At 39.2% G+C, this 27,409-nt stretch overlaps 1 protein-coding gene across 1 annotated transcript in view; it reads right to left on the bottom strand.

Moving 5' to 3' along the window:
• The window catches only part of CAPN9 (calpain 9), a 99,153-nt gene that overhangs the window by 20,604 nt on the left and 51,140 nt on the right, over positions 1 to 27,409 (bottom strand). Inside the window, exons 6-14 of the mRNA XM_075203301.1 lie at positions 26,487 to 26,570; positions 24,203 to 24,288; positions 23,016 to 23,093; positions 22,008 to 22,168; positions 19,851 to 20,008; positions 17,251 to 17,459; positions 9,783 to 9,819; positions 9,462 to 9,542; positions 590 to 647 (exon numbers count right to left, since the gene is read on the bottom strand). Coding sequence (XP_075059402.1) covers positions 590 to 647; positions 9,462 to 9,542; positions 9,783 to 9,819; positions 17,251 to 17,459; positions 19,851 to 20,008; positions 22,008 to 22,168; positions 23,016 to 23,093; positions 24,203 to 24,288; positions 26,487 to 26,570 — 952 coding nt within the window. The remainder of the gene's footprint in view (positions 1 to 589; positions 648 to 9,461; positions 9,543 to 9,782; positions 9,820 to 17,250; positions 17,460 to 19,850; positions 20,009 to 22,007; positions 22,169 to 23,015; positions 23,094 to 24,202; positions 24,289 to 26,486; positions 26,571 to 27,409) is intronic.

Below are 27,409 nucleotides of genomic sequence, written 5' to 3'. Positions count from 1 at the left end.
GATATCACCAGTGTTGTGATTCACATGCCACTTTCTTATTTACTTTCTTTGGAGGTGGAAGGAGCATTAATCTTGCACACAGGCTCTCTGCATTTACAAAGCACTAATGGTACTCGCCAATTGTAAGATGCAGCTACAAAGAGGAATACTGAAAAATTATTTTTCATCTTCTGGGGTGTGTGGAGTCTCTTACTCAGTCCATCTTGGCAAACTCTTCCCATAAAACAGATGCATTCAAGCAATAAAGGGAAAACTGTCCTGTGGATGCACATTTTTGGCCACTTACAAATGATTCAAGGTTTCAGAAGTTAAAATGGAAAGTGAGGACTGATCATGAGTGTTTAAGTGAAAATGGTATATGATATTGAATATATGAATGGTATATCTGATTTTCAAATTAGTAGTGTGCCACGCTGACTTCACTGGAGTATGTGTAATGCACTAGGGCTTGAAAAAAATCTGTAGAACTGGTAAAGTTTGTTTACTATGTATAGAGTTGGAGTGTTTGTAAGTCAAAAAACAATTATTTTAAATAGGTATATGTCCTTTTAAAAGTGACTTTCTTGCTATGTTACGTGGCTGAACTTACTTCTTTGCAGAACAGCATTCAAAATATACTGCAATTCTTTCCCGTCCACTTCCATGTCCTGTAATTCAAAGATATATATATTTTAACTGTTTTCATGTTAAAACATGTTTCTATGAATGACTTCGAGAATGATATTCAGTTTCCTAGATGATATCTAATGTCACTCTATGCCTCAGACTTTAAAAAGATTTCCTGAGGATTTAAGAGTAATTAACTATGTATTTTTTACCATATAACATATGACACCTTATTCAGTAACATTGTCTTGTAAGTTGCACCAAACTCTAGAAAGAGAATATTCATAGGATATCGCAAGTTTGTCAATACATCTCCCGTTAAGCAGTTAAGCTTTTCATATGTAATCAAGATCTATTTTGGATACAGAAGACTAAATTATAGTACCATGTACGTGCTCATCCAAGAAATGAAAATCAGACATCAGCTCACAGACCTTAGGTGTTTATAGAGTACAAGTTAACCTGATACTCATGCATTCTAGTAAAATCAAGCTACTTAAGGTGTTAAAAAGGTTCTTGTCATGCATTTGGGCCTAGCCCAGGCCTCCTCAGGGGAAGAGCGTAACGTGGTTTTGTCCACATGTCACCACCTCATCATTCTTCTCCATCACCTCATCCTTCATCTTCATCGCCACATCCTTCATCTCCATTGTCTTACTGTTCTAAAACCTCTCGATACACAACGTTTCTGCTAAACACCTTATCGCTGTGCTCAATCAGTCTTCCTTGAAGGGCAGTATTCATAACCTGCACCTTCACATCACTGCTTCTCCGTACTCGTGAAAATGCGACATACAATTGTCCATGGCCAAACACAGGCTCCGGTAAATAAATACCCACACGGTCAAGTGTTTGATCCTGTGACTTGTTAATGGTCAAAGCAAATGTCGCCTTCAAAGGGAACTGCCGCCGTCTTAGCTTAAACGGCAGTCCTGTTTCGGATGGTGTAGTTATAGCAGCTCCCATTGATGCAAAAGCAAAAGAATTGTTATAATTTCTTATACCCCTCCCACGGGGGGAAGGGGGGATGAAGTTAACTGACTTCACTATTATAATTTTTTTGTCAAATAATGTCAGTTGACCAAATTTCAGGTCAATTGGATGAGCCCTTTCTGAGAAAATAGCTTTTTACACACACACACACACACACACACACACACACACACACACACACACACACACACACACTAACACACGCCGCTAGGCTTATATATAATAGATAATGAATTTCCAAGCTCCACTAAGATGGTGTTTGATTTTTCCTGAAGTGAAGATAATATTTCAAGGGGCATTTATTTAGTCAAAATTATCATAAACATCTCATCTATTTGACAAAAAGACTTTTAGGTTCCTAAGGTGGTTTGTCAACAGAAAACAAAAATTATTTTCATTTTGTTTTATAACATAACACATTTGACACATAGGGAAGAATACCAGAAGATAATAGAAAAGTCAAATGACAAGTGTTACTGATAATTTAAATGAGTATTAAATACTGAAATTAATAATGGTTTTCATTGAAGTTGCCTAAATACTTCAAGTTTCAGATAGAAATTCTGATAGACTGGACTGATTAAAAAATAAGGATTATCAAATCAGTCACATTTTAGAACAAAAAAGTAGAATTAAAAAAACTTTGTTTGGCGCACAGAAATAATAAATATATCTAAATCAATAGTCAGTACAATGGTTTAAGCAGCTGTGTAAAGGAAGCTTCAATCCTCCACATTTGAATATAACAATCACATTTTAGGCCTCATCTGTGTGCAAGTAAGCTAGACTATAAAAACACATTGTATGTGCAGTAAACATTGCAATCATCTTTATGTATTTAAAGTAAAAAAAATAAAAAATATATATATAAATGATTATACTGTTAAGGGTTTTTTTTATTTTATATTGCCATTTTTGTATGCGTTTTGATGTGACCTTTTATTGTACATATGCATGTGCGTATACTGCAGTCTGCTGTGTATGTCTACTTGGCAAGCACTGTTTAGCTAGACCGTACTTATACCCAGATTCAAATAGAAACATATTTTGAGATGCGATTAAATTGTACTATGGCCGGAACTACACACAAGTTCTGTGCTCTTTTTTAAAATGCAACTTTCATGCAAGTTGCGTTTGGACTTTAATCAGACACTTTGTGTCCAGCCTAACCCAAGTAAAGCCTCTACCTTCTGTGAAATTCACAGACAGCACTCATCATAGATTCTAAAGGCATGAATGCTGCTTTTTAACTGTCCGATTGGTGAATTATTGTCACAAACCTCCCTGCTCACACATCTGTGCTTCTGATTCCCTATGCCTCTGTGTTATATCAGCACTTCCTGGTTTTGGGCGGTCACATGATTGTGGCTGGGAGGCGGCATATTCTGCAAAGTATATAAGGCTTACTCTCACACTCTAACAGTGTCAGAGCAACAGGTTTCCATACCCAAACTGACTCCCTGTTATGCTGTATTGCTGCTGTTCTTGTTTTTCCAGGTGAATCCTCCTTGGAAAGTGCTTCTGCCTGTTAAACCCTTGTCTACTAGTCCTTGCTTGTTTTGATCTCTCTTCCTCGGATCCTGATTCTGTATTGTGCTACTGCCTGTGTACTAGATTCCGGCCTGTTGTTAGACTATCCTTCTGCATACTGATTTCGTACCTCGTTACTGCCAGAGTACCAGTCCTCAGCTTGCTGACCTGCTTTCGAATTTTCATTTCTCTCCGCTGTGTTGCGCCTAGTGACTGTTCAGAAGACCGCAATCTGCATGTTCCCGGCCGCTAAAGTCCATCCTGCCTTCCGGCAGTTCTTGGTGAAGACAGAGGAACCCGTTAGACTCCGCGCCTCTTTTCGGCCAGTGCTAAACCAGGTGTATCCATCTCCCCAGTGATCTTTGCGTTCAGAAAACGAGACAATCGTTACAGTTTGCTCTGACCCTACCTGGATGGATCCTGCGGACAATCCCTCTCCCAGGGACCTCCTGCAACACCTGCTCGGGAGAGTTAAGAAGCAGGAAGCTAATCTTGAATATTTAATGAAGTTTCTCCAAAGATTCTCCACTCGTCTGGATTTACTTCAGGAAACATTGGCGACGCCCGGGCAGTCTGCCCCACCAGTGGATGCAGTCCCACCTGTGTCTGCAGCCTCACAGTTACCTATTCCTAACCCTGCTAAATTTGATCCCAAGTCCTGCAGAGGATTTCTTATTCAATGTGCCATACAATTTGAGCTTCTTCCTGGGAATTTTCCCAGAGAAAAGGTTAAGGTGGCCTATATTGTTTCATTGTTGTCTGGCCAAGCTCTCTCATGGGCATCACCCCTATGGGAGCGGAATGATCCTCTACTCCACAACTGTGCTAACTTTTTGACCGTGTTCAAGAGGATCTTTGATGAGCCCTGCAGAGTTTCTAATGCAGCAGCCGCGATTCTGCGTTTACTCCAGGTTCACACTCCGTTGGTCAGTATGCTTTTCAATTTAGAACTTTGGCTTCTAAACTGCGTTGGAATGATGAGGCTTTGATTGCGACATTCTGGCAAGGGCTCCCCGACCGGATTAAAAATGAATAGACCTCGAAGGAACTTCCCTCTTCTCTTGTTGAACCTCCATTTTAAGAATGCACACCTGAGAATACCTTGTCGGTCCAACTTCCAGTCTCCCGTCGCTCCGCTGGAGGAATCTGTGCCATTTGATCGGTTCCGTCTCTCTAGTGAGTAGAAAGAGAGAAGATTCAAGAATAAACTTTTTTCTGTATTGCGGTTACCCTGGTCACATTCTGGGTATCTGCCCTAAAAAGACTGGGAAACACAAAGGCCTAACTGGTTCAGGAGAGGTCTCCTTAGGTTCGCTTAGTCCCTCTCCGGCATCATCTTCTAGTGACATCTTTCGCTTCTCGGTTCTGCTCACTCACGGTCCCAAAACTATCACTCTTTCAGCATTCGTGGACTCGGGAGCAGCGGGTAATTTCATGTCAGCTTCCACGGTTGCTCGTTTGGCCCTTCCCACTATACCACTAGAACAATCTCTCCACCTTACCGCTATTCATGGAAGTAGAATCTCAGGTGGTGTCATTCGGGTTTGTACAGTTCCCTTAACTATGCAAATTAGATCCCTTCAAAGGGAGGACATTTACTTTCTTGTTATCACCAGGGCCATCAATCCAGTGGTATTACGGCTCCAGAGACTTCGCCTGCATTCTCCTGTATTAGATTGGCACGATGCTCAGATTATTTCCTGGGGTTCCTATTGACTTTCTCATTGTATCCAGAAAGTGGTTTCGACACTTCGCCTGTCTAAATCCGACTTTTTCCCCCCCCAGCATCAGGCTTTTTCTGATGTATTCTGTGAACAAAGGGCAACCACTCTCCCTCCACACAGAGTCTGGGATTGCGGAATTGAACTCCTGCCTGGTAAATCCCGTCCTCTGGGTTGAGTGTACCCGCTTTCCATCCCTGAGACCAACGCTATGGCAGAATATATTGAAGAAAATCTAGAACATGGATTCATCCGAAGATCTTCCTCACCGGCTGGTGCCAGTTTCTTCTTTGTGAATAAGAAGTACGGTGGCCTGCATCCGTGCACTGACTACCAGGGCTTGAACGCCATTACAGTGAAGAATAAATATCCAATTCCTTTAATTACCAAACTGTTCAACCGGATCAAGGGCGCCACAATCTTTTCCAAATTGGACCTTCGGAGAGGGTACAACCTCATCCGGATAAAGGAGGGACACGAATGGAAAACGGCCTTTAACACCAGAGACGTTCAGTTGAGTACCTAGTCATGTGATTCGGCTTATGTAACACTCCTGCAGTATTCCAGAATTTCACCAACAACATTTTTCAAGACCTACCTTATCAATATGTAGTGATATATTTGGATGACATCCTCATCTTTTCCCCAGATCTTCAGTCTCATGGAAGACATGTAGCTGAACTTCAGAAGTGTATTTTTGAACAAACCCAATTACTCTTCCTGGGTTACGTTATCTCTGGTACTGGACTCCGTATGAACCCCACCAAGCTCAAAGCCATTACTGACTGGCCCCAACCTTCAGGTCTGAAGGCTACTCAGTGCTTTTTAGGTTTTGCAAATTATTATCGCCAGTTTATTAGGGGTAACTCCAATTTGGTCGCACCCATCACCGCACTTACCCAGAAAACATCTGATGCCAAATCGTGGCCCGTGGAAGTGGTGTAGCCTTCAATTCCCTCAAGAAGGCCTTTTCCTCTGCTCCTATCTTCCTGCAACCCAACTTCCAACGTCCATTCTTTCTTGAAGTGGACGCCTCGTCTTATGGGACTGGGGTTGTTCTCTCTCAGCTCGATTCCTCTGGAAACTTCACCCCTGTGGGTTTTTCTCTCACAAGCTCCTACCGGCTGAGAGGAATTATGGCATAGGGAATAAGGAACTCCTATTGATAAAATTGGCTTCTCTGAGTAGAGACATCTGCTAGAAGGTGCTTTGTTTTCAGTAACAAGTTATACAGATCACAAGAACCTCTTGTATTTACAGACAGCACAGTGTCTGAATCCCTACCAAGCAAGATGGTCTCTGTTTTTCTTCCGGTTCAATCCATACTCACCCACCGCCCAGGTTCGAAAAACAAGAAAGCAGATGCTCTGTCACGTTCTTTCGATCCCTCTGACACTGAACTCCCTGAACAGAATAAATTTATTTTGGACCCTAAAGTGTGGTGGCATTAACTCCCGTAAGATCTACCCTCTGTCCTCCGGGTAAGATTTTCGTTACTCCTTATTTTCGCTCTAAACTATTACACTGGGTCCATATTTCTCGCTTCTCAGGACATGCTGCTGCCAAGAAAACTTGAGAGCTGCTCAATCAAAGTTACTGGTGGCCATCTCTTCACATTGATGTCAAGCAATTTATTGCTGCATGTACCATTTGTGCCCAACACAAGGTACCCCGACAGAAACCATATATACCTTTGGTACCTTTGCCTATTCCAGATCGTCCGTGGTCTCACCTGGCAATGGATTTCATCACTGATCTACCACCTTCCAAATCCTGCACCATCATATGGGTCATCGTAGATCGTTTTTCCAGAGTCGTCCATTTTGCACCCCTCAAGGGTCTTCCCTCTGCCTTTATCTTAGCCAACCTTTTTCTCAGAGAAATCTTCCATTTGCATGGATGTCCTCAGGAGATTGTATCCGATCGAGGTACTCAGTTCATATCTAAATTTTGGTGAGCCTTATGTAAGATTATTGGCATCAAACTCAATTATTCTTCGGCCTACCACCTACAATCTAATGGATTGACGGAGAGAACTAATCAGGAACTTAAGAAATTTCTTTGCATATTCGTTTCTGCCATTCAAAGCAACTGGGTGGATCTAATACCATCAGCGGAATTCGCCCACAATAATCACTACCATGAGGCCATCTCCAATTCTCCTTTCTTTGTACTGTATGGCTGCCATCCATCCTAAGTTACCCACCATTCTCCAAGTTCCATCCTCAGATGTACCAGTGGTGGACTCTCTTTTTCTGAATTTCTCAGTCATTTGGACTCAAGTAAATTAAAGTTTAAATAAGTCCTCCACACGGAACAAGACGGTCAGTGATAGAAGTAGGTGTGCTGTTCCTAATTGGAGACCCGGAGACAAAGTCTGGTTGTCCACCCCCAATCTTTGACTACGGCTCCCTTGTATGAAGCTAACCCCTAGGTTTATTGGTCCTTTTAAGATTTTGGAGGTCATTAATCCTGTAGCCTTTAGGCTGCAGTTGCCTTCTTCCTTAAAAGTTCCCAACGTGTTCCATGCTTCTCTCCTGAAACCCGTTGTCTCCAATCGCTACTCTACCACTAATAATCCTCCACCTCCCATTCTGGTCCAGAAGCAACAAGAGTACGAGATCAAACAAATTTGGATTCATATCCAGAGGCACTTTGCAGTTTTTGATCGATTGGAAGGGCTATGGCCCAGAGGAACGCTCCTGTGTTAAAGCTACCGATGTACAATGTCCTCGGCTACTTAAGACTTTACACAAAAAGTTTCCTGACAAGCCTTTTAGGGTGTCCAGTGCCCATCCTTAAGGGAGGGGGTACTGTTACAAACCTGCTCGCACACCTGTGCTTCTGATTCCCTCTGTCTCTGTGTTAGATCAGCACTTCCTGGTTTGGGCGGTCACATGATTGTGGCTGGGAGGCGGCATATTCTGCAGTGTATATAAAGCTCGCTCTCACACTCTAAAAGTGTCAGAGCAACAGGTTTCTATACCCAGACTGACTCCCTGTTATGCTGTATTGCTGCTGTTCTTGGTTTTCCTGGTGAATCCTCCTTGGAAAGTGCTTCTGTCTGTTAACCCCTCATGTACCAGTCCTTGCTTGTTTTGACCTCTCTTCCTCGGATCCTGATTCTGTACTGCGCTACTGCCTAGTCAGATTCTTACGCCTAGTGACTGTTCAGAGGGCCGCCTGCCTTGAGGCGGTTCTTGGTGAAGACAGGGGAGCCTGTTACACTCCGCACCTCTGTTCAGCCAGTGCTAAACCAGGCTAACACGTGTATCCATCTCCCCAGGGATCTTTTTGTTCAGACAACGAGACAATCGCTGCAAGTACAAATAAGGCAGGTTATTTTGACACATTTAAATCAACAAGTTCACAGATTAGCACCAATTCGGCTATTAAAATCTTTTTATTGCAATTAATAGGTTGTAGTTTATCATGGCGCTTTCTAGAATGTGATCTAAAATTATATTTACTCCCATTATTGCGCATTTCAACAATTAAGACATCATATATCCTCAGTTAACTGCTTTGCACTCTATACAGTATTCAGATCTACTGAACCCATTTGTTCTTCTAACTCATTTTTAGTTTAGTTTGATTAAGTGACTATAAAAGTTCCTGGCATTTTATTGATCAAATTAAAACAAACAATTTTTCCCCTATGTAAAAAATTATTACTCCAATGGTCTTATGTCTAGAATTTTATTAGGGAGTGAGTACATTCCATTACTCACAAACTCAAAGTCAGCTGCTTATAGGACAATGGTCCCGTAGAAAATGAAGAATGGGAGATCATATTGGACTGTCTTCACTTATCCCCCCTTCTGTGAACATTTAACACAAATCTTCATGTTACGTAGAGTATATTATAGCTATTCATCATCAAAGTCCTCATCTGATTGCAAGAAGTGTTCCTCTTCTGCTGGAAATGTTCTACATCTTCTTTCAAAAGAAGGTAACCCGTTTTACCTTAAGGTATGTTTTGGATGAGCAATATAAAACATTTTTATTACATAGATAAAGTTTTAGTCTAGAATAGCCATATATCCAACTATGATAGCAACCCATTAGATGCTATTTTCCCTTTCCCAAACTTTTTTTTTTTTCATCCTAATGATTGACTATGATTATGCTGTGCCATCTAATCAATTGGAAAGAAAATATACAATTGGGGAAATTTATGCTTTATGTTGTTCTTAAAAGCAACATTTCATGCTGGGTTTTTGTTTAGATTAAAGCATCAATGGAGTAACAAAAAAACAGCTCAAAATTAAATGATTGTATGCTTTTTTTTAACATTTATTTAATCAAAATTAGATTTTTAGGTTAAAACCAAAAGTAGAACCTCAAACAATATATGACATAATTTTACCAAAACCAACACCAAAACACAAGGATGACTTTGGAAACAAAACCAAAACATGTATTGACAAGCTCATTTCTAATTACAATATACCTGGTCTAGAAATTGTTGCCTAGTTAATTTTTGCTAGTAAAAGATAAGAACTATAGTTAAGCATTCTTTTGCTAAATACAGATGAATGCACTAAGTGACTTTAAATGCACTGAAACTAGGATATGAACATCTCAAAACCAAATGCTTATTATACTTACTTCTCCAGCAATTTGCTCAAAAAAGCCTCTGAATTGTTTTTCTTCATCAGTTTCTTTATGTGGAGGATTTGGTTTTGGTGGCTGTAACAATATAAATTAATTAATAAAGATATAAAAAGATACATTTCCAATTAATAATGAGACTAAATCCTATCATATGTAACTGCAAAATCATAGCAGAAACCAATCCTACTACATAGCTTTGCAACCAATACTTTTACAAGCACACCATAGCTATGTGGGGGGTTTTTTTTTAACGCAGCATAGATGGTGATCATTGCTTAAGTTAACTATTAAAATAAATGTAATTAATAAACTTACATCTGGAATATCCACTTTAATATCTCCTTCAATCTCTCTATAAAAGAAAAGAAATTTCTTGGATTGTAAGGTGTCAGTTGAATTGTGAAGCAACATGAATTTTATGTTTCATGACACAATGTATTAACTTAATGCTATTTGAAAACTGATGGAGCTGCTTATTTCCTCATGTCCACCTTTTATTTATAATATTTGTTACAGTAATAAAATAACGGTAGACATTTGCACATCAGTAAATCGTGGCGCCCCACAGTAAAAACTTTGTCCACTCTGAAGGTCGCTGTTGTTCTGCTCCTCTGAGCATGCAAAGAGGCCAGTACATGCACAAGAAAGACCTGCTTGGGCCTTTAGAAACTGAAAACTAAAAGCCCAAATAGGGCTACACTGCACATGAACTGGTCCCATGCATTAGAAAAACAGAACAAGGGACTCAGACAGGACCATATTGGCCACATGAACTGCTGCAGCTGTAGTTCTGCAACTGACAAAAAAGGTGCGCCACCATTATCCTCATTCATTTGCAAGGCACCCAAACGAAAAAAATCGCAGGACAATCAGCATACAAATCATACAATTAAAACATAATAAGAATTCATGTCAGTGCAAACTGCAAGTATAAATACTACATGTAAAAGTACAAGTAGCACATACATACGTAAATGTTCTGTAAGTTTAAGTTAGATATAAAAACATAACAAATAAAAGTTAAGCATAAAAATATAACAGGTGCAAGATAGTGTCACGAGCCGCGGTGGTACTCACAGCCGCCGCGGCTCGCTTCCTGCGCCCCTTGGCGTCCCGGCCGTCACCTTGCAGACCGGGACGTCATCTCCGGATCCTGTCCGACCATTGCCTGGGCAATGGTCGGAAACTTCTCGTTCTGCGCTGCGTCCCGGCATTGGAGGAAGCCGGGCGCGCACGCGCAGTGTAGAAAAACCTGTGGCTTGATTAAACAAGCCTTGTACTAGTCTGTGGGCTAATTAATGTTGTATTCAATTAATTATGCAGGGGGCTGTGAGTGGTTCAGAGCTAGGCTCTGATTGGTGGCCACTACTATTTAAGGCAGTGAGGTCTGCAGCCTCACTGCTGGTTATAGCGTATCTGTCCCAGTGCTGCTGACCTGCTCCTGTTCACTAGCCCTGTCTTGTGGATACTCTGTTTGATTCCCCGTGTATGATCCCTGCTTGGATTATTGGACTCTGCCTGTTTTTCTCGTGACCCTGACCCTTCTTGCCTGTATCTTGGACCTTGCTACCGTGCCTGTGACCCCGACCTCTAGCGTGTTAATCGATTACCCTGCTTGCCTGTGACCCTTGACCTTGGCTATCGTATTGACTACCCGCTGCCTTCTACCAGTCTCCTGGCCCACCGCTGTGGTCCTGTATTTCCAACCCACACTACTCTTGGAGCTAAGTCCTGGGGGCATCCGAGTACCGGTGAGCACGTCAAGCTCTAAGGGAAAGGCGGCTGCTATAGGCGAAGACCTCCTCATCTGGTTCTGTGGGTTGGGGATCAGGGCCAGCAGCCTAACAGATAAGAGGTAGACAAATGATATAGGGCACAGAGAGCAATACTGTGAAAGCTTACAATCTATAGGTTGCAAGCATTAATGTGGTGTGTTGCTATATGCTTAACAACGTTTTAACAATGCCTGGTATAAAATGGTAGGGAATTCCAGTTACAAAAGATATCTTAATATTTCTAGTTTCTGTTAGAGCTAACGACCACCAAGATGAGCTTTTAGAATGGGTAGTAATGAGGTCTTCACCTTTAGCAGCCGCTTTTCCTGTAGCGCTTTATGTGCTCACAGGTACTTGGATGCCCCCAGGTCTAAAGCTTATCTATGGTGACCATAGCGCAGGTGGAACAAGTGGCGGTAGCCCAGACTTGAGTGGTTGATCAGTGGCAGGCCGGGGTCAGGGGTCCATAGCAGGCTGAGTAGTCAGGGTGAAGCCAAGGGGTTAGGGCCGGCAGCAAGCAATAAGTCCAGAATGCAAGCAGAGGTCAGGACCACAAGCGAAATAGCGGAATCCAGTATTCAGTCAAAGGACCGGGCAACAGGCAATCAGGCAAGGTCCAAAGTACAGGCAAGGGTCACAACAGGAGATCCATCAAGGTCAGGAAACAAAACAGCAGGTCAGCAAACATCACAGACTGAACACTATAACCGACAGGAAGGCTAAGCCCTCCCTGCCTTAAATACTAAATGCAGCCAATCAGGGTCCAAGATTGAGCATTACATGATTAGCCCCAGGGGCTGATTAATAAATATTATTAGTGCTCATTAGCCCGCAAGCTTAATTACAACTAATGCGCATGCGCCAGTCTGCCCTGTGTTGCCGGAATGCGGCGTGATTAGAAGGCGTCTGCAGAGAGGGGTGGTGAGAGGAAGCGAGCCGTGGACTGCTGTAGCTTATTACAGTTTCCATGTGAAAGATTCATCCAGACATGTATCTGACGATTTTGAGCGTCTCATCCACAGATTCACTCTGCACTTGCCCAGTACCAGCCATGTATGCAGCCTTGTTCAGTTCACCAATGCATGCAAAGGACACTTACTACAGCGTCTGAGTTCTGGGACTGTCTTGGGCAAGAAAGGGGAGTTTAGTGGTAGTGAATATACAGCAGGGGCGTGCCAAACTCAAGCGCACGCAGCCACGTCCGCATCAAGCCCTATCCCTGTCAAAGTTACTTGTTTTTCTGCTGTGTCCCTTGCACCAACTATGGAACTAGTTCAGCCGACTGGATTCCCTAAGGAGTGGGGTTTGCAAAAAAAATGTGTGGACATACCCTCTAGGGGCACCCAGTCCTGTGCTGAAAGCAGTAGGGATCTTCCCACACCCATAGGTGGTGGGAGTGGGGTATTAAAGTGTAAAAAAATAATAGTAAATAAGTGTTTAAAACACTATTTTAGTTTGTGGGACTACAGGTTCCAGCCAGCCATTAACAGTGTAAAACTATAAGCACCAGCATACCCATGGCAGCCAGGGCATGCTGGCACTTTGAGAACCACAAGTACCAGCATCACTTGACACCAAGGACCCGCTGAGCCACGTAAAATTTAAATAAAACACACCACTCTTTGAAAACCAAAATAGTTTAATAACACCTCTATAATCCACATAATTTTGTTAAAAATAATAAAACCCCAGATATACTTATCATCTATTTTCTTCATCTATAATGGATACAGTCTTGTAAGCTTTTCATCCTTAAGGCTTGAGTCCATAATAAAAACCAAAACATTCCAAGGTCCTTGAGCTGTTCAAAAAAAAATAACATCCAAGGTCCTGTATTTGTCCATAAAGAGAAAAAAAATGTTCACCAGGTAGTTGTAAAAATCGTATTGTCTTCATTCTTGTTGACATGAAAATATTCCACTGGATCCAGCTTGGCAAAATAAGAAACCATGTACACGACATGCACTTAGTTCCTCTATGGAGGAACATGCACCACAAAATTAAATATTCAAAGATGCGAAATTTATTTATAAACTGGGGTCTTTTCCACACTGTCAGTGAGAAGCATGGGAAACCCCCTAGCATATAAATATACCTTGCATCTTTCAATACTTTATTCTGCTGCGCGTGTTCCTCCATAGAACCTTTGGCTCTGCAGGAGCTTCAGGTACATGCATACCTGCAGTGTCCTGTGTACTAGAGCAGAACAGAGGCCTGCACCCGAATTTATCAGCGCACATGTCTAGAGATCTGTGACTTGATCAATGTATCAACAGTAGTGCAGAGAAAAACTGTGGTGTTGCCTATAGGAATTCTATTCTACATTTTTTAATGGTTGGTATGGGTAGCATCACAGTTTTCCTCTGCGCTATTTTTAATAAATGTTCACATCAGTGTCTAGGGAACACAAGTGCGGAACCGGATTGAACTGGATCCCAATAGGATAAGACGACTGCTGGTGGGAAAATATACCACTTAGATTTACCTGTAATTCCCAATTCTGCCAGTGTGTCCACCAGTCTTCCACTTGCTCTGAACTATGTTTTTGTATCCTATACTCTGGTCTCTTTGTACGCCTGGTACTTATGGAATCCTGTACTCATGGTATTTCTGAAATCACATACTCCCATTGATTGTGTACCCCTGGTACTTATCAGGGGCAGATCTATATTTATTTTTAGATGGGGCAATTTAGTCCCCGTCCTCTTTTTTTCTTCTATCAGTAGTGAGCTGCCTGCAGTCCCACAGTAACCCTGAGTCATTAATGAGAGCACGGCAAAAAAAGGGAGTAAATTTGATCCTGGACAAACCATGTTAGATGCAAGGGGTGTAAATCATACTTGCCCACTCTCCCGAATTCCGGGCAGGTCTCCAAAACTCCTGGAAGAGCAGGCAATTCTCCCACATCCAGCCCACTTCCTAGTGAAGTGGGCAGAATGTGAGTCTCAATTCACAGCCAATCGTGTCATTTTGGCCCAGCCACCCACGTCAAAATGTCACTTTCGTTGCGGGGTTGGGGCCAAAATGACACAAATTGCCACAAACTTCCCCTCCTGCACTCCCCCCAGGACCCCCTCCCAGAGACAAAAACTCATTGTTGGCAAGTATTTTTTTACGCTGAAATTTAAATTTGATCTAGGACATGCCCTACCCCAACTAAAAATCTGCACCCACATTTTAAATTTACATCCCCCACCCAATGCAACATGGTTTTGCCAAGGTGCAAAGTTACTTGTTTTTTTTTGCTGTGCTCTCCTTAATGACACAGACCCACTATGTGCAGGTCTGTGTCGGCAGAAACAGGCAGGCAGAGTATGGTGCCCGGCCACGAGAATTGTGTTTAATACACAACCAGAGCGGCCGGGCAGAATTCTCTGTCTGCGCGTCTCTACCGATACGCATCACCCCTCCGTCATTGGCATCCTGTACTCCTGATATTTCTGACATCCAGTGCTTCTGATATCTTAAACTTTTGGTACATATCTCATAATGTTCTCCTGATATCCTGTACTGCTGGTACTTCTAGCATCCTGCACTGCTGGTCTCTGTGTACTCTTGGTATCTCTAGTATCCTGTAACATGGTATTTCTGTCATAAAGAACTCCTGATAGTCTGTATTCTTGGGACTTCTGGCATTTTGTAAAACTGGTGCTCTGTTCTGACAAAAAGAAAAAAAGGTTATAACCGCACTAGGTTTCAAAATCATTAATCCTATACTGAGTTTAGGGTATATAACTCATAATCCAGTATATCCAAATATAGAGAAATTAACTGGGTGATGCACCCTATTACCTGAAATACAATTGAGAACAAAGAAAAAAGAAGGTATCTAACATGGGGCACTCAGGATAAATTGTTTGAAGAAAGGATTAAAATAAATGAATTTTATTGATATATATTAAAAATAATTCATCCTAATAGACAGAAAGCTAAGCGAACTCCAACGCGTGTTTCGCTTAATTAGCTTTTCAAGGCAAAAAAAAAAGAAAGCGAAACGCGCATTGACGTTTGCTCTGTGTGTCTAAAATCTAAGACTATGTAGGCAGCGCTCTGAAACTCTCTTTCCCTCATATGTCTGAGAGACTATATTACTCTAAATCTGTATTTGGTGATTTTGAATCTATCAGCGATTAGCCGTCTTGCATAGGAGGATCAGAGGGTTTACGATATGCATGAACAACTAATAACAACCCGATTCAGATTTAAGCTTCCTAGTTAGTCTTCCTTTTATTACAAAGGTAGTTGCTATATAATTCTGAATTAAATAATTTCAGCAATAGATAGAGAGCGCTCTGAAATCCTTCCCTATTTCAAGAGATAGTACAACGATATTCTGGTAAAAAAAACCTGGGGATTTGGAATATATTTGTGATTAGTGCTCTTATAGGAAGATCTGAAGGCATAATTATTATATTCAATTTAGCCTATGTGCCGATAGTGCCAATTTATAGGAGGATTATAGGAAATACATAGTTTTGGAATAACCATCTATATCGCACTCTTCTGTCTATTTAATAATAATGTTTGAAGATAAATATATAGGCTTCATACCCTATTTCTGATCTATTTATTCAGATATTAAAATCCCATTCAATTTCTAAGATTCTGACCACAGAGTGTTTTTGCAGTTGATCTGCAATTTTTATATTCACTGTCTTTGTTCTGTTTTTATCTTTTGCTTAGCTTTCTGTCTATTAGGATGAATTATTTTTAATATATATCAATAAAATTCATTTATTTTAATCCTTTCTCCAAAATTTTTATCCTGCGTGCCCCATGTAAGATACCTCCTTTTTTCTTTGTTCTCAATGGTGCTCTGTTCTACCTGGTATGCTGTGTTATTTGAGTGTACATTTTGATTGCCATGTAATGACACCTCCCTGCACTCTGTGTTTGCAGAGGATTTATGGCAAGGTTGCTGATAATAACACTGTGATCTTTGGTGAGTGGTACAGTGTGAATACACAGGAGCTCAGTATACATATGGCTTAACCAAGAGGTTGATTCATTGCACAGAGGATAGACAGAGCTTCAAACATGCGCAGAAGGTTTCAGTAGTCAGTCAGTAATACACGTCATAGAAATGCGACCTACAAACACAGCGATAACGGAGCACACTTATTCCTAACACTTTGGACTCCAATTCTAAATTGTTTGTGAACAAGACTTTAAATAAAAGCATCATCTTATATCAATGGTAAATTCATTACATATGGTTCCATGAGGTTAAAACTTTTGCTTGATAACTTTGTTTTTCCATCTATAGTTTAATATACAATATACATTACATCTAACTTTACAATATGACCCTTTAACACTGATGTAATGAAAAATATTATTATTATTTATTTATAAAGTACCAATATAATACGATGCAAATGTAAACACTAGAATTAAAGCAAAATAAGTTTTTAATTATTGGATAACTTCTCATCAAAAAAATAACTTATACAAATTATTTTTAAAATAATAACCAAAACAGCAATGTTTCAGTTCAGCTGATATTTTTGTTACTTAAAAGGCTTTTTAAAGCAGCAATCCCATGAAAAAATTAGGTTTGTTTTTAACATAAATTACTGTGGCAGGCTATAAGATGAATGTTGGTATTTTCCATTTATTATTTGTTTCTTCAGGTTGTTATTAAGGATTTGTAAATCAGTGTCATGGTAGCCACAGTCACACGGCATGTGATGTAGTGAGCAGAGAGGCTTGGAATCATCGATTCGAGCTTTGTCTGCTCTGTGTACTGTAAAAACCTTCCCTTCCTAACACTCCCTCTGCCTTCACATGACATGCTGAGAGCTGTCTGTGTAACTGGCAACCATGATTTTGCAACCGCAAGAGATATTTTAAAAATTAGATAATGATTTGTAGAAGGACAGCTAAGAAAAATCAGATGCATGCTTAAAAGGTACTTAACTTGCTATTTAAAAAAATAAAAAATAAAACTTATATGTGGGATTGCGGCTTTATGCTTAAGCTTTAATATACTTGTAGAACGTCCTTACTGAATGGTGGCTTTCTTTTCTGAAAATATTCTCAGGCAAAAGTCTGCCTCTTCATGAGGTTGAAATGTTGTTGGGACAATCATATATTCCCCAGGGGGAAGCTTGAATCTCTGGGAGATTTCTCTCAAATTAATGTAGGTCTTGCTTCTTGCTTTAGATGCATTAAACTTAAAGAAATCTTTTTTAATCTGTGACTCCGCTTCAGGACACTGCAAGTCATAAACACAGTATATTGGTATCCTGATAATAAAATAGTAACTTTCCAAAGAACAACAAATAAGGCATTATTTTGCTTACCAGAAGGAAACCCACCCTGGACAGCTAACAGTTTAAGCAGTTAGGGCCCGAGTCATTAAGGAAAGGAAAGCAAAAAGAGGAGTATCTTTGGACCTTGGCAAAACCATGTTGCATTGGGGGGGGGGGGGAGGTAAATTTAAAATCTGGGGACAGATCTATAGTTGGGGAAGGGTATATCCTAGATCAACTTTAAATTTCAGTGTAAAAAGAAAGCTATCAAGTATTTGTGTGCTACATGGAAAAGCAGCCAGTAGTTTCCTTACATGCAAAATAATAAACTAATCTGTACCCCTTGCATTATAACATGATTTGTCCAGGATCAAATTAACTCCTTTTTTTGCCTTACTTTCCTTAATGACTTAATTTAGAGTATAAATGCAATCTATGAATGAGTCCACTTGTGCTTGGAGAGGTAGGTCAGGGGCATTTAAATGTACATGTAGGTTGAGCACAGTAATCATGTGGAGATGCAAGTCAACCCTCTTAGAGATACATCCGAATTTGAAATACAGGTCTCTTTACGATGAGCCTGTTAGGAACTTTATCTTTTGCACATTGCACAGGCCTGGTGCAAGTTTCCAGATACATATACAAGCTATATTTAAAGTTACACATATCTTAACATACGTGCAAAACGAAACATAGTTGCAGAAACATAAGTGCATGTATGGATTTTTGCATGTATGCAAAAGTCACATACAAATGTTTAACGCTAAATAAGATCTTTAATGAGATTTAATCAAGTGTTGTATGTTCCATATTCACAATGATGCTTAGTCCAGTCACCAAGCATCTTTCACAGCTAATAGATATTCCTACAATCAATTTTTGACTTTTTTGTTTAAACTACAAAGACAAAATACAAGAGAATATGCAGAAAATAAGGTAGAAATGTAAATAAAACAAATATTAATATGACATAGCGATATTAAATGAAGAACAGATTGAGCAAACAGAACAAGGGATAATTAACGATATGGATGAGAAGGATCACTAATGAATAGCTAATAATCACATATTGCATAACAGCTTTCTATGCAGATTTTTGGTAACACAGATAATTGTTAAATGTGTTCTGCATGGGTAAGAACAGGGATTTTTAGTATGTGTGGGAAAATTATTGCTGTTTTCAATTTTGGACCAACTGATTACTATCTGATTATAATGCAGAACACCGAAGACAGCCATGGCAAGAATCAACAAGTATAATAGACAGGGTGGTTCTTTGTCTGTTATGGTGGAAAGGAAACAATAATATTTATGTGCAAATGGGCAACATCCACTTATATTATGTAACTTTCATAGCAGTGTGGAGGCATCAAGGAGACAGGAGGAAACAGCACAGGAAAGGTTAATCACATGCAAGCTCATTGAAACTTTATATGAATAGTATTTAGTAGCAGGACTTGTCATTTAACACTGAGTAAGTAATGCAGTGGTACCCAGCATGTTACCAACCTTATTCCATAGAAAAGACATATTTATAATTTAGAAACATATGAACTAGTACAAATATCAGATTGGGCAGGCCGGACTTGAATGAAGTTAACAAGATGAATATTAATTATATATATAATAGAACATCATTTTATATGAGACATATTAAGGCAAAATTGTTGATGGAGAAATAAAAATCCCCAAATCTTTGAAAACCACAATTTATCCACAAATAGAATTGAGCAAATGTTTTCAGAACTGTTCAACAGAATATTAGCCTCATTCTGTATGTCAGTATGGTCATTTGTATATTTATCTGTCGGAATCAGACTTCAAGGGGCAGACTCAATGCCCTGCATTGTTCTTCAGAACAACGCGGGCCGCAAAATTATTACCTTTACTCGCTTTTTGCTTGCGGCTCACAGATCTGCGAGCAAAAAGCGTTGAAATTACCGCAGTAATGGTAATAATGTGCAGCTATTACAGTAGTAACAGTAATAGTGCACGGTCCGCGTGAACAACACGGGGAATTGAATCTGCCCCTAAGAATTACAACAACAACCGAATAAATTAATACTGTCGTCATCTCAGCTTTATTTACAGAATATACGTTCCATGAAATGCTTTATTTACAAATGAAGTGTGGAATGCCCATTCTACAGATCTCAAAATTGTGTTGCTAGAACTTTGTATCGCGCAATATTCAGCTGTAACTTTGCTCATCTCTATCCACAACCAAATGAAAAGTGTTCCAAACCTATTTGAAAGAAAGGATTATGTTGTATGCATTAAATTGCTGGGGGGAAAAAGTAAATTTTTAGTATATTTACTTAGTAAACTATTGCAGGGAATGCATTCAGTCTAACCTGATAGATTGTATATCCTATTGTTAGCATATCAGCTCCTGCTTTTTTTAACTTGCGTCTATTCTTTTGCATCAAAGCTGCAATAAAAGTGCAGTCATTCTGGCCGTCATCCTTCTCTTTAAGGCTCAGCTTGACTTGTGGGTTTGTCCAAAAGGTTTCTTGAAAGAAAGATAACATGACAAATAGGCATCAGCTGTAAAATGAGATTATTACAATAAGTTTACTTTAAAAAAATACAGTCAAATTATCTCCATAAAACCATTAAGTTTACTAAAAGACCTAAACCATTGCGACTACTATCGCTGGATCCAGTCAGTTCAACTGTCTGCTGTTATTGCTGTTGAAATAATCTTTTTATCCTTTTGTGATCTCTGCGGTCTCCTTCTGCGAACACGATGAAGTGATCATTATAGCAAACAAATATAGAGGGTACAGAGCTGTTCTGAACTGTCGGCTTATCCCAGCAGTGGCCATACAGCACAGAACAAAAGCCTTCTCTAGAACCAGAATGGGTAAGACATTTGGCTATAAATGGTGATGGTCATGGTGGCCAGCAGTTAACTGTTTTAAGATTTATTCTATACATTCACCTCCACCTTCCACTGCCTCTCTACTGGTAGCTGCACAAAAATGCCAGTAGCAATGACTGACTATTTTAATATTGGAGGCTGATAATGTTACTACCTTATAATAGCCACATGCACTTTCCCCACCAGCAGCTACAGTAGAACAGTGCTGTCCATGTATTTATACAATTAGGGCCACATAGACAACATTACTGCTGGTCATATATTATAAAAAAAAGAATACAATATGGCAGATTTTCAGGGATGGGTGAGCCATAAAAAGCTTTAAAGGTATGCACATGGCCCATGAGCTGCCAGGGAGATACTAATTTTGTAGCTGCATAGACTCAGTCCAGTTACCAATACAGAGGTAGTGCTATCCACACTTACATTTTTGATCTTTCTATCAGATGTTTGATAACAATTGTGACAGAAATGTATTGTAATTATATAATTATATATTAGTTTGCAACACTTACTGTTCTTTTATACATAAACTGATATGCACTGTACTGCTATTTATATATAGATTTATGTTTTTGACAGCATATCAAAGTTTTCTTGCATATGAAATAGGGAAAAACAGGCATAAGCAGTGGGTGTGTTTCTTCACACTGTACTCTCACACAATTATTGTAACCCCAGAAATTTATACTAATTCACCCAATTATGTGTACATTAATGCGTAGTGCAGTAGTAGTAACTTATTGCATGTTATCCCCCACTATTGTGCATCATGGTGTCGCCCATGTGTATAAATTCATAAGGTGTAGTAAGAGGAGATAATATTGGACATGTATGGCCAAATATTGCAATATTGTAGTGATTGATATTTTGTAGTTTGTGTGCATGATATTCATGGGACAATCATGCAAAATCTGATGCATATTGCATGTATGTTACGCACTCATGCAAAAAATGTGTGACTACAATGCACAGTGAGAGAAGTAGCATAAGCAATGTTTTTTGCAAAGTCAATTGTAGACACAGATTTATTTAAATTACTTATTTTACATTATTTATTTTTTTATCACCAAGGAAGGATATATGGCTACAGGATAAACTAGCTAAGAGTATGTAATTCACTTTAGATCACTGAGGTGCAGCGGAGGCTTTGACCACCTCATTCATTAACTCCCATAGTCAGGTCTTTTGTGCTGAGCTGGGATTGAATGCTGCAGCACTTGGTTCCTGTATAGCATGTGTGAATTTATCATGTTTCTTGACAGGTGAGATCAGGGAGGATGGATACAATGTTGGTACAATAATAAGGACAAATGTATGTGATATTAAACTAGTGAGGCATGCACATTGGAGGAGAGTGAAAGGGGATATTGTGCTAGTAGAGGGTGAAAGTCATTCCCAGTAGAGGGGGCGAGACAGCTCACTCCCTACAATCCCATCCAGTAGGTTGGAGAACGTGGGAAAGATGGGATTGTAGGAAGTGAGCTGTCTGGCTTCCTACTCAAGGCTGAATGAAGTATAAGGTGAAGGGAGCTAGCAGTGAAGCAAGCATAGAATGAGATTTAATCTTTATTCAAGACATTTTGGATGTAGACATGTAAATTGCAGTAGAAAACAAATTAGGTACCTAAAAAATTTCGGCATCCACCGGCAGTAGAGCCTCTGACCCAGCTCCCTTCGTGGACTGTCACTTCCCATTTGTGTTCTGTGTCATCTTCTAAGGCATCAGGTGTAAGGTTACAAATTTCAACTTTATCAAAGTATCTTTTGAAGTCATCAAACTTCATCCTAAATGCAAATGTAGTAAAGGTTAGAACTACAATGTAATGCATTTATGGTGCATTTCATATAATATGCTGCATTAAAAAACCACCATCCATTGAACAGTTTTCACAGCAAACCCCTCTCCCCCAGATGGCAGAATAATGTCACTGATCACTACAATTTTCAAATTACTTTCCCCCAGCATCTTGCTAAAAGTCCATTCCAATGTTGCAACTAACAACATCATTTTGATTCTATGGGTTGCTGACACTGTTCTGTTAAAAGCAGCTTACTGGATGTCTGTTGTGAGCATTGTCCTATATGCAGCCAGGATGATCTGCTCTTTCATCACAACAAGGCAAGTTCACCTTTTACAAACACCTAGGCAGTAACCTGTAAGGTTACCCCATATCCAGCAGCAAAGTTAGAAATAGTAGACAATCTACATTGTCTCCTATTTCTGCTGACAAATATATGAAAATAGTAATTTATTTGATCTGTATTTAAATTTATAAACTGTAGTGACAATGGAAAGCAAGTGTATTTATAATTGAACACATTTTTATATAGTGCCTACATATAATGCAGCACTTTACAGAGAATATGTAATAATTTCCATTAAGTTATTATGCAGTTGAAGAAGTAACACTTATGCTGTAGTACAACATTTGTTTGATACAATTTGTCTCATATGAGATTATTGATGATAAAAAAATGTGCTGGTCCCAGCATGTAGAGTACAAATTTGATTGTAAAGGGTATTTTCTAGATAAGGAAACCATATTAGATTTCAAACACATTTACAAGAAATTTCAAAATGAGTCAATGTAAATCTATACAGAGGTGGTCTGTTATTAAGAAATGTCTGTACCAGAATTCCCCATCATCAAGTGATGTTTGGCAAAGTCGTTTTCTTTCAGCTGGGTCAATAGAATTCCATTCTGCAGAGCTAAAAGAAGATTATGGAAAAAATTAGGTTTAATGTATGGTTCCTTATCTGATATATGCAAATAATTTAGCTTTGTTTATCCTATATATGTATGTAAAGGTTTAACAAGATTAAGAAAATGCTTTATATATTTAAGCTACTAATTTGGAACTTAGTGACAATACAATTTAAGTTGCAGCTATAAGTTAAACACAGTAATTTTTTACTTCTATCAAACTGACCTCATGTAACATTCATAACTATACATATAGGGCCTGATTCATCTTCGGACACAAGTCCCATTGCTTGCCGTATATTGTGTGCAGCAGCACTTGCATCAGCTACAGGGCAGGTGTAAGTGCCGATTGATAGTGATGACCAGGGCCGTAACTAGGGCTGTGCGATAGGGGCGACCGTCCAGGGCGCAACGCTGAAGGGGGGCGCAATTTAAGAATATTTTAGGTTAGTTTGGTTAAAATTGAGGGCTAAGGGGGCGGGATTTCTCTTTCTCGCCCCAGGTGCTTGAATTCTAATTTACGGCTCTGGTGATGACTGACACGTATGCAAGCTAGAGAAACATGTGTTGCAAGCTAGAGAAACTATAATAATGCATTCTATGCACAGTACTCAATAAGAACATTTTGATTATGAAAAAATGTTTAAATGTGTTTTTATTAATTATTATATTATTAATAGGTGTTTATTTAATAGTTTTATTTTAAATTTTTGCATGCGTTCTAATGGGTCATGATATTGCACATATGCATGTGCGCAACCTGCTGTCTGTTTTGTTTGTCTGCATACGGCAAGTTAAATATAGCCAGAGTGTACTTATACTCATAAACAAATGAAAACTTTTTTTGAGGTCCTCTTGTACTTGATTCGGAGAATGTGCGTGAAATTAACGTCTAATTATTTTAAATGCAAATCACATTCACATTGCGTTCCAAGATAATTCAGGCTCTTAGTGTAAATTGGGCAAACCAATATGCAGGAAGAAACAGGGGACAAAGCAGATGAGAGGACGTAAATGGGGGAAGGAATGGGTATATGAATTGTTTATTTTTCAGCTGCATGAGAATGTTACCCAGAGATCTCTGTGTATGACCCACATATAGCACAATACTTACTTGTCACTCCAGGCTCCATTCCATTCAACCTGTCCCCAAGGGTTCCTCACTCTGATAAGCTGTACCTTTTGACCTCTGCTATTCACCTACAGAAGTAAAACAAAATGTATTTATTTAGTACATAGAGTCACATCATTTTGGGCAATAGAGTTGTTCCTTTACTATATGCATCACTATGTAATCCTTTATCCTTACAGGTAAGTTCACATGAGTTTTGCATAGAAAATATAAAGTTAAAAAAGCAATTTAAATTTTCTTGACAGCATGGGTCCAAAAAGTAACACACAAAAATAATCAATAAAGTAAAATGTATTTAGGGCCAAATTTGAGGCAAGTAGTATGATACATCTTTCTCTACCTTTACTTTCTGTGGCATAGAAAAGGAGATAAACAGAGTGCAGAAGACTACATGTTAGTAACTCTAATAGGCTGGCTTGTAGTCACGTACACAATGGTGAATTCAAACAAAGGTGTATACGCAGCATGATGTAACTTCAGGGTTAGCAAATGTAGCAGCTGCAAGACCATGTAACTGCTACCCGTTCTACTTCAGACCCTTCTCCCCTCTGCCAACTGCTGAGTGCTGCAGAGAGGAGAATATTGTAATGGCAGCAGTCTTCAGCTTCTCGCTGTGTGACCGATGACACCACAAGGTATTAGAAGCTCCAAAATGCTGTGTGCTCAATCTTGTGTCGAAGTCATATAATTGGATGAACGAAAGTATATTGGTTAATATTGTTTTGCCGTGCGATTGCGATTTGTACACCACGTAACACAGATCCGTACACCACCTAACACAGCGCATGGTGCGATCGCACGGTAAAATACGCACGTACACACTCGCATTACATCATTTAGTTATTTATATAATTCATATTCATATTGGTTCCGTTACACTGTAATTTATGAGCAGATAGTATTTGGTTTATTATTAGTTTATATAATATGATTATATGTACACTGCAGTGATATTTAAGGTTCAGGTTATAGGAAAGGTGTCATGTCTAGTATCATATTAAACCCCTATTCATCAGCAGCTGTCCGGTTCCATCGCCGAAGAGATCGCATATTGCATACTCTAGTTATTGATGTTAGGGAATAAACCTTTGTATGATGCTGGCTATGAAATGCTAATAGGCTAAGTTGTAACTGGAGCATTGGCGGGAAGAAAGGAGCAGATCCTCTGGAGAGATCACCCCCACCTATGGATTCCTTAGTCTGAACTAGCCTATGACCTGTTTACCCTGGACCCATCTGATGTCTGGACCTATAGAAGCAAGCCATGTCATCTCTATTGTTCACTCTGCAACACTGACTGTATATATAATCATAGCTGCACCCCCACTAGCCTCAGTCTACTCTGATCACAGTATTCAAGGGTGAATTACTGTTCACTGGTGCCCGTGGTTAGCGCAGCGGTATGTATTTATCTTTTGGTATTGGCTGTACTGTACTGTATTATATTACAATCATGTATTGAATTGTTAACTTGTTACATCTGCTAAAATAAATCACTTTGTGCGTTAGAAACACAATAAAATAGCTTCGGCAATGCTTATTTGAAAACGATAGAATTACTTTAATACTTGTATAACTTAGAAACAGTCGTTGCTGAACCATTTACTTCTGCGCTCATGTGCATAATACAAAGGAAGCCATTTGGGCACTTGATACTCCTAATGTCTACTTCTGTGGATCTATAAAGTAGTCCATATACACTACCACTAGACTTCCTACATTTTTGTGTGTGTATGTTCTGTGATCTGTTAGCTTTTCCTTCAACACACATTCAGGTAATTTTTACGGATGCTTCCTTATGCTTTAAAGAGTAAAGTTATTCAGACAAAACTCAAATAGATGGGACAAAACAACACTGTACTTACATGGGTCCAGATTCTCTAGTGTACTGCTTGATTATTCAGGTTACTTAACATTGCATTTTGATTTTTGCAGGTATGCTATCTCCAATTGCAGGTATTCAATTTTTCTCTCTTTGCTCCCCTCCATGTCTCTATCATTTTACATGGCCTCAACCTCCCCCACATATTATATGTATATTAAAAATGTAAAACATAAGTGTATACCAAGTGTTACTTAAATTGATCATGTTCTTAGGCACGAGAACAATTTTGGTAAGGCAATGAAACAAAGGACTACCCGCCATCCCTGTTATCCTTTATACAAGTCCTGGCAAGGATGGAGCTAAAATATTATTGTCACTGTTCAGTAGAATGATGTATTGGGAACAAGAGAGTTAGTGGTTTAATAACTATTGCACACATACCACATCTAAGCCAGTTATAGAATATGCGTGGCCTTTTACAAGTCCTTGAGGGGTTTTAGCTTCAGTTTCAGCAGAACTTGCAGTCTGAAAAGGTAACCAAGAAAATGATGTACTATATTAAATGACAACAACAATTATAATAATCTTAACAATTGCCTATTTTATCCAACAGTATTGCACCATTTTATTCTGTAGAATAGCTGCAAAATAATTGTGTAGTGCAAAAATATTTTTTCCCAAACAGAAACAAATTGACTTTCAATAAGTTGCAACCCAAACATAATATGGATAATACGCTCTTCATATTTATACATATGTTCAGCCATTGAGATCTATTTCCTATCTTTCTATCACATAGTGGTATTCAAAATTAAATTAAATAAATACATTCAGTGAATTAACATTTGCTATAAAATGTTACTGATTTTAGTGTGACAGACAAGAATGTCTGAAAATAATATGCAAATTAGTGATAAATTACCAAGATTAATCATCTCCATTGGCTAAGAATATAGAGATATAGATAATGGATTTAATTATGATGGGCAGGTAAATTTACAAATAAATGAAATAAAGTGAATACATGATTAGAGATGACATGTCACATGGCAAATAAACAGAATTCTACAATAATATTGATGTTAGAGTTAGAATAGATGGAAATTGTCACAATCTGCCTCTGGCTGCTCTGCAGCATGTTCCATGAGGATGCTGCTTGCTTTCTGCAGCTCCTGTCTGCTAAGAACTATGTTGGACTTTGCCATTATATGTATCCGGCCTACAGTACCGCTGTTCCACCAAAGGGTACATAGATTGTTCTCCTACCTGCTAGAGCTAAACTCTTTACTTCCGGATGCTTAGCACTTGTCTCTGGCTTTTAAACGTCTGCCTCTCCCAGCAGTCTTTGCCAGTTCATCTGTTGC

The sequence above is a fragment of the Mixophyes fleayi genome, chromosome 3, assembly GCF_038048845.1.
Source record: "Mixophyes fleayi isolate aMixFle1 chromosome 3, aMixFle1.hap1, whole genome shotgun sequence".
Taxonomy (NCBI): domain Eukaryota; kingdom Metazoa; phylum Chordata; class Amphibia; order Anura; family Limnodynastidae; genus Mixophyes; species Mixophyes fleayi.
The sequence above is the reverse complement of the archived record's forward strand: the minus strand, read 5'-3'. Positions and strand labels throughout refer to the sequence as shown.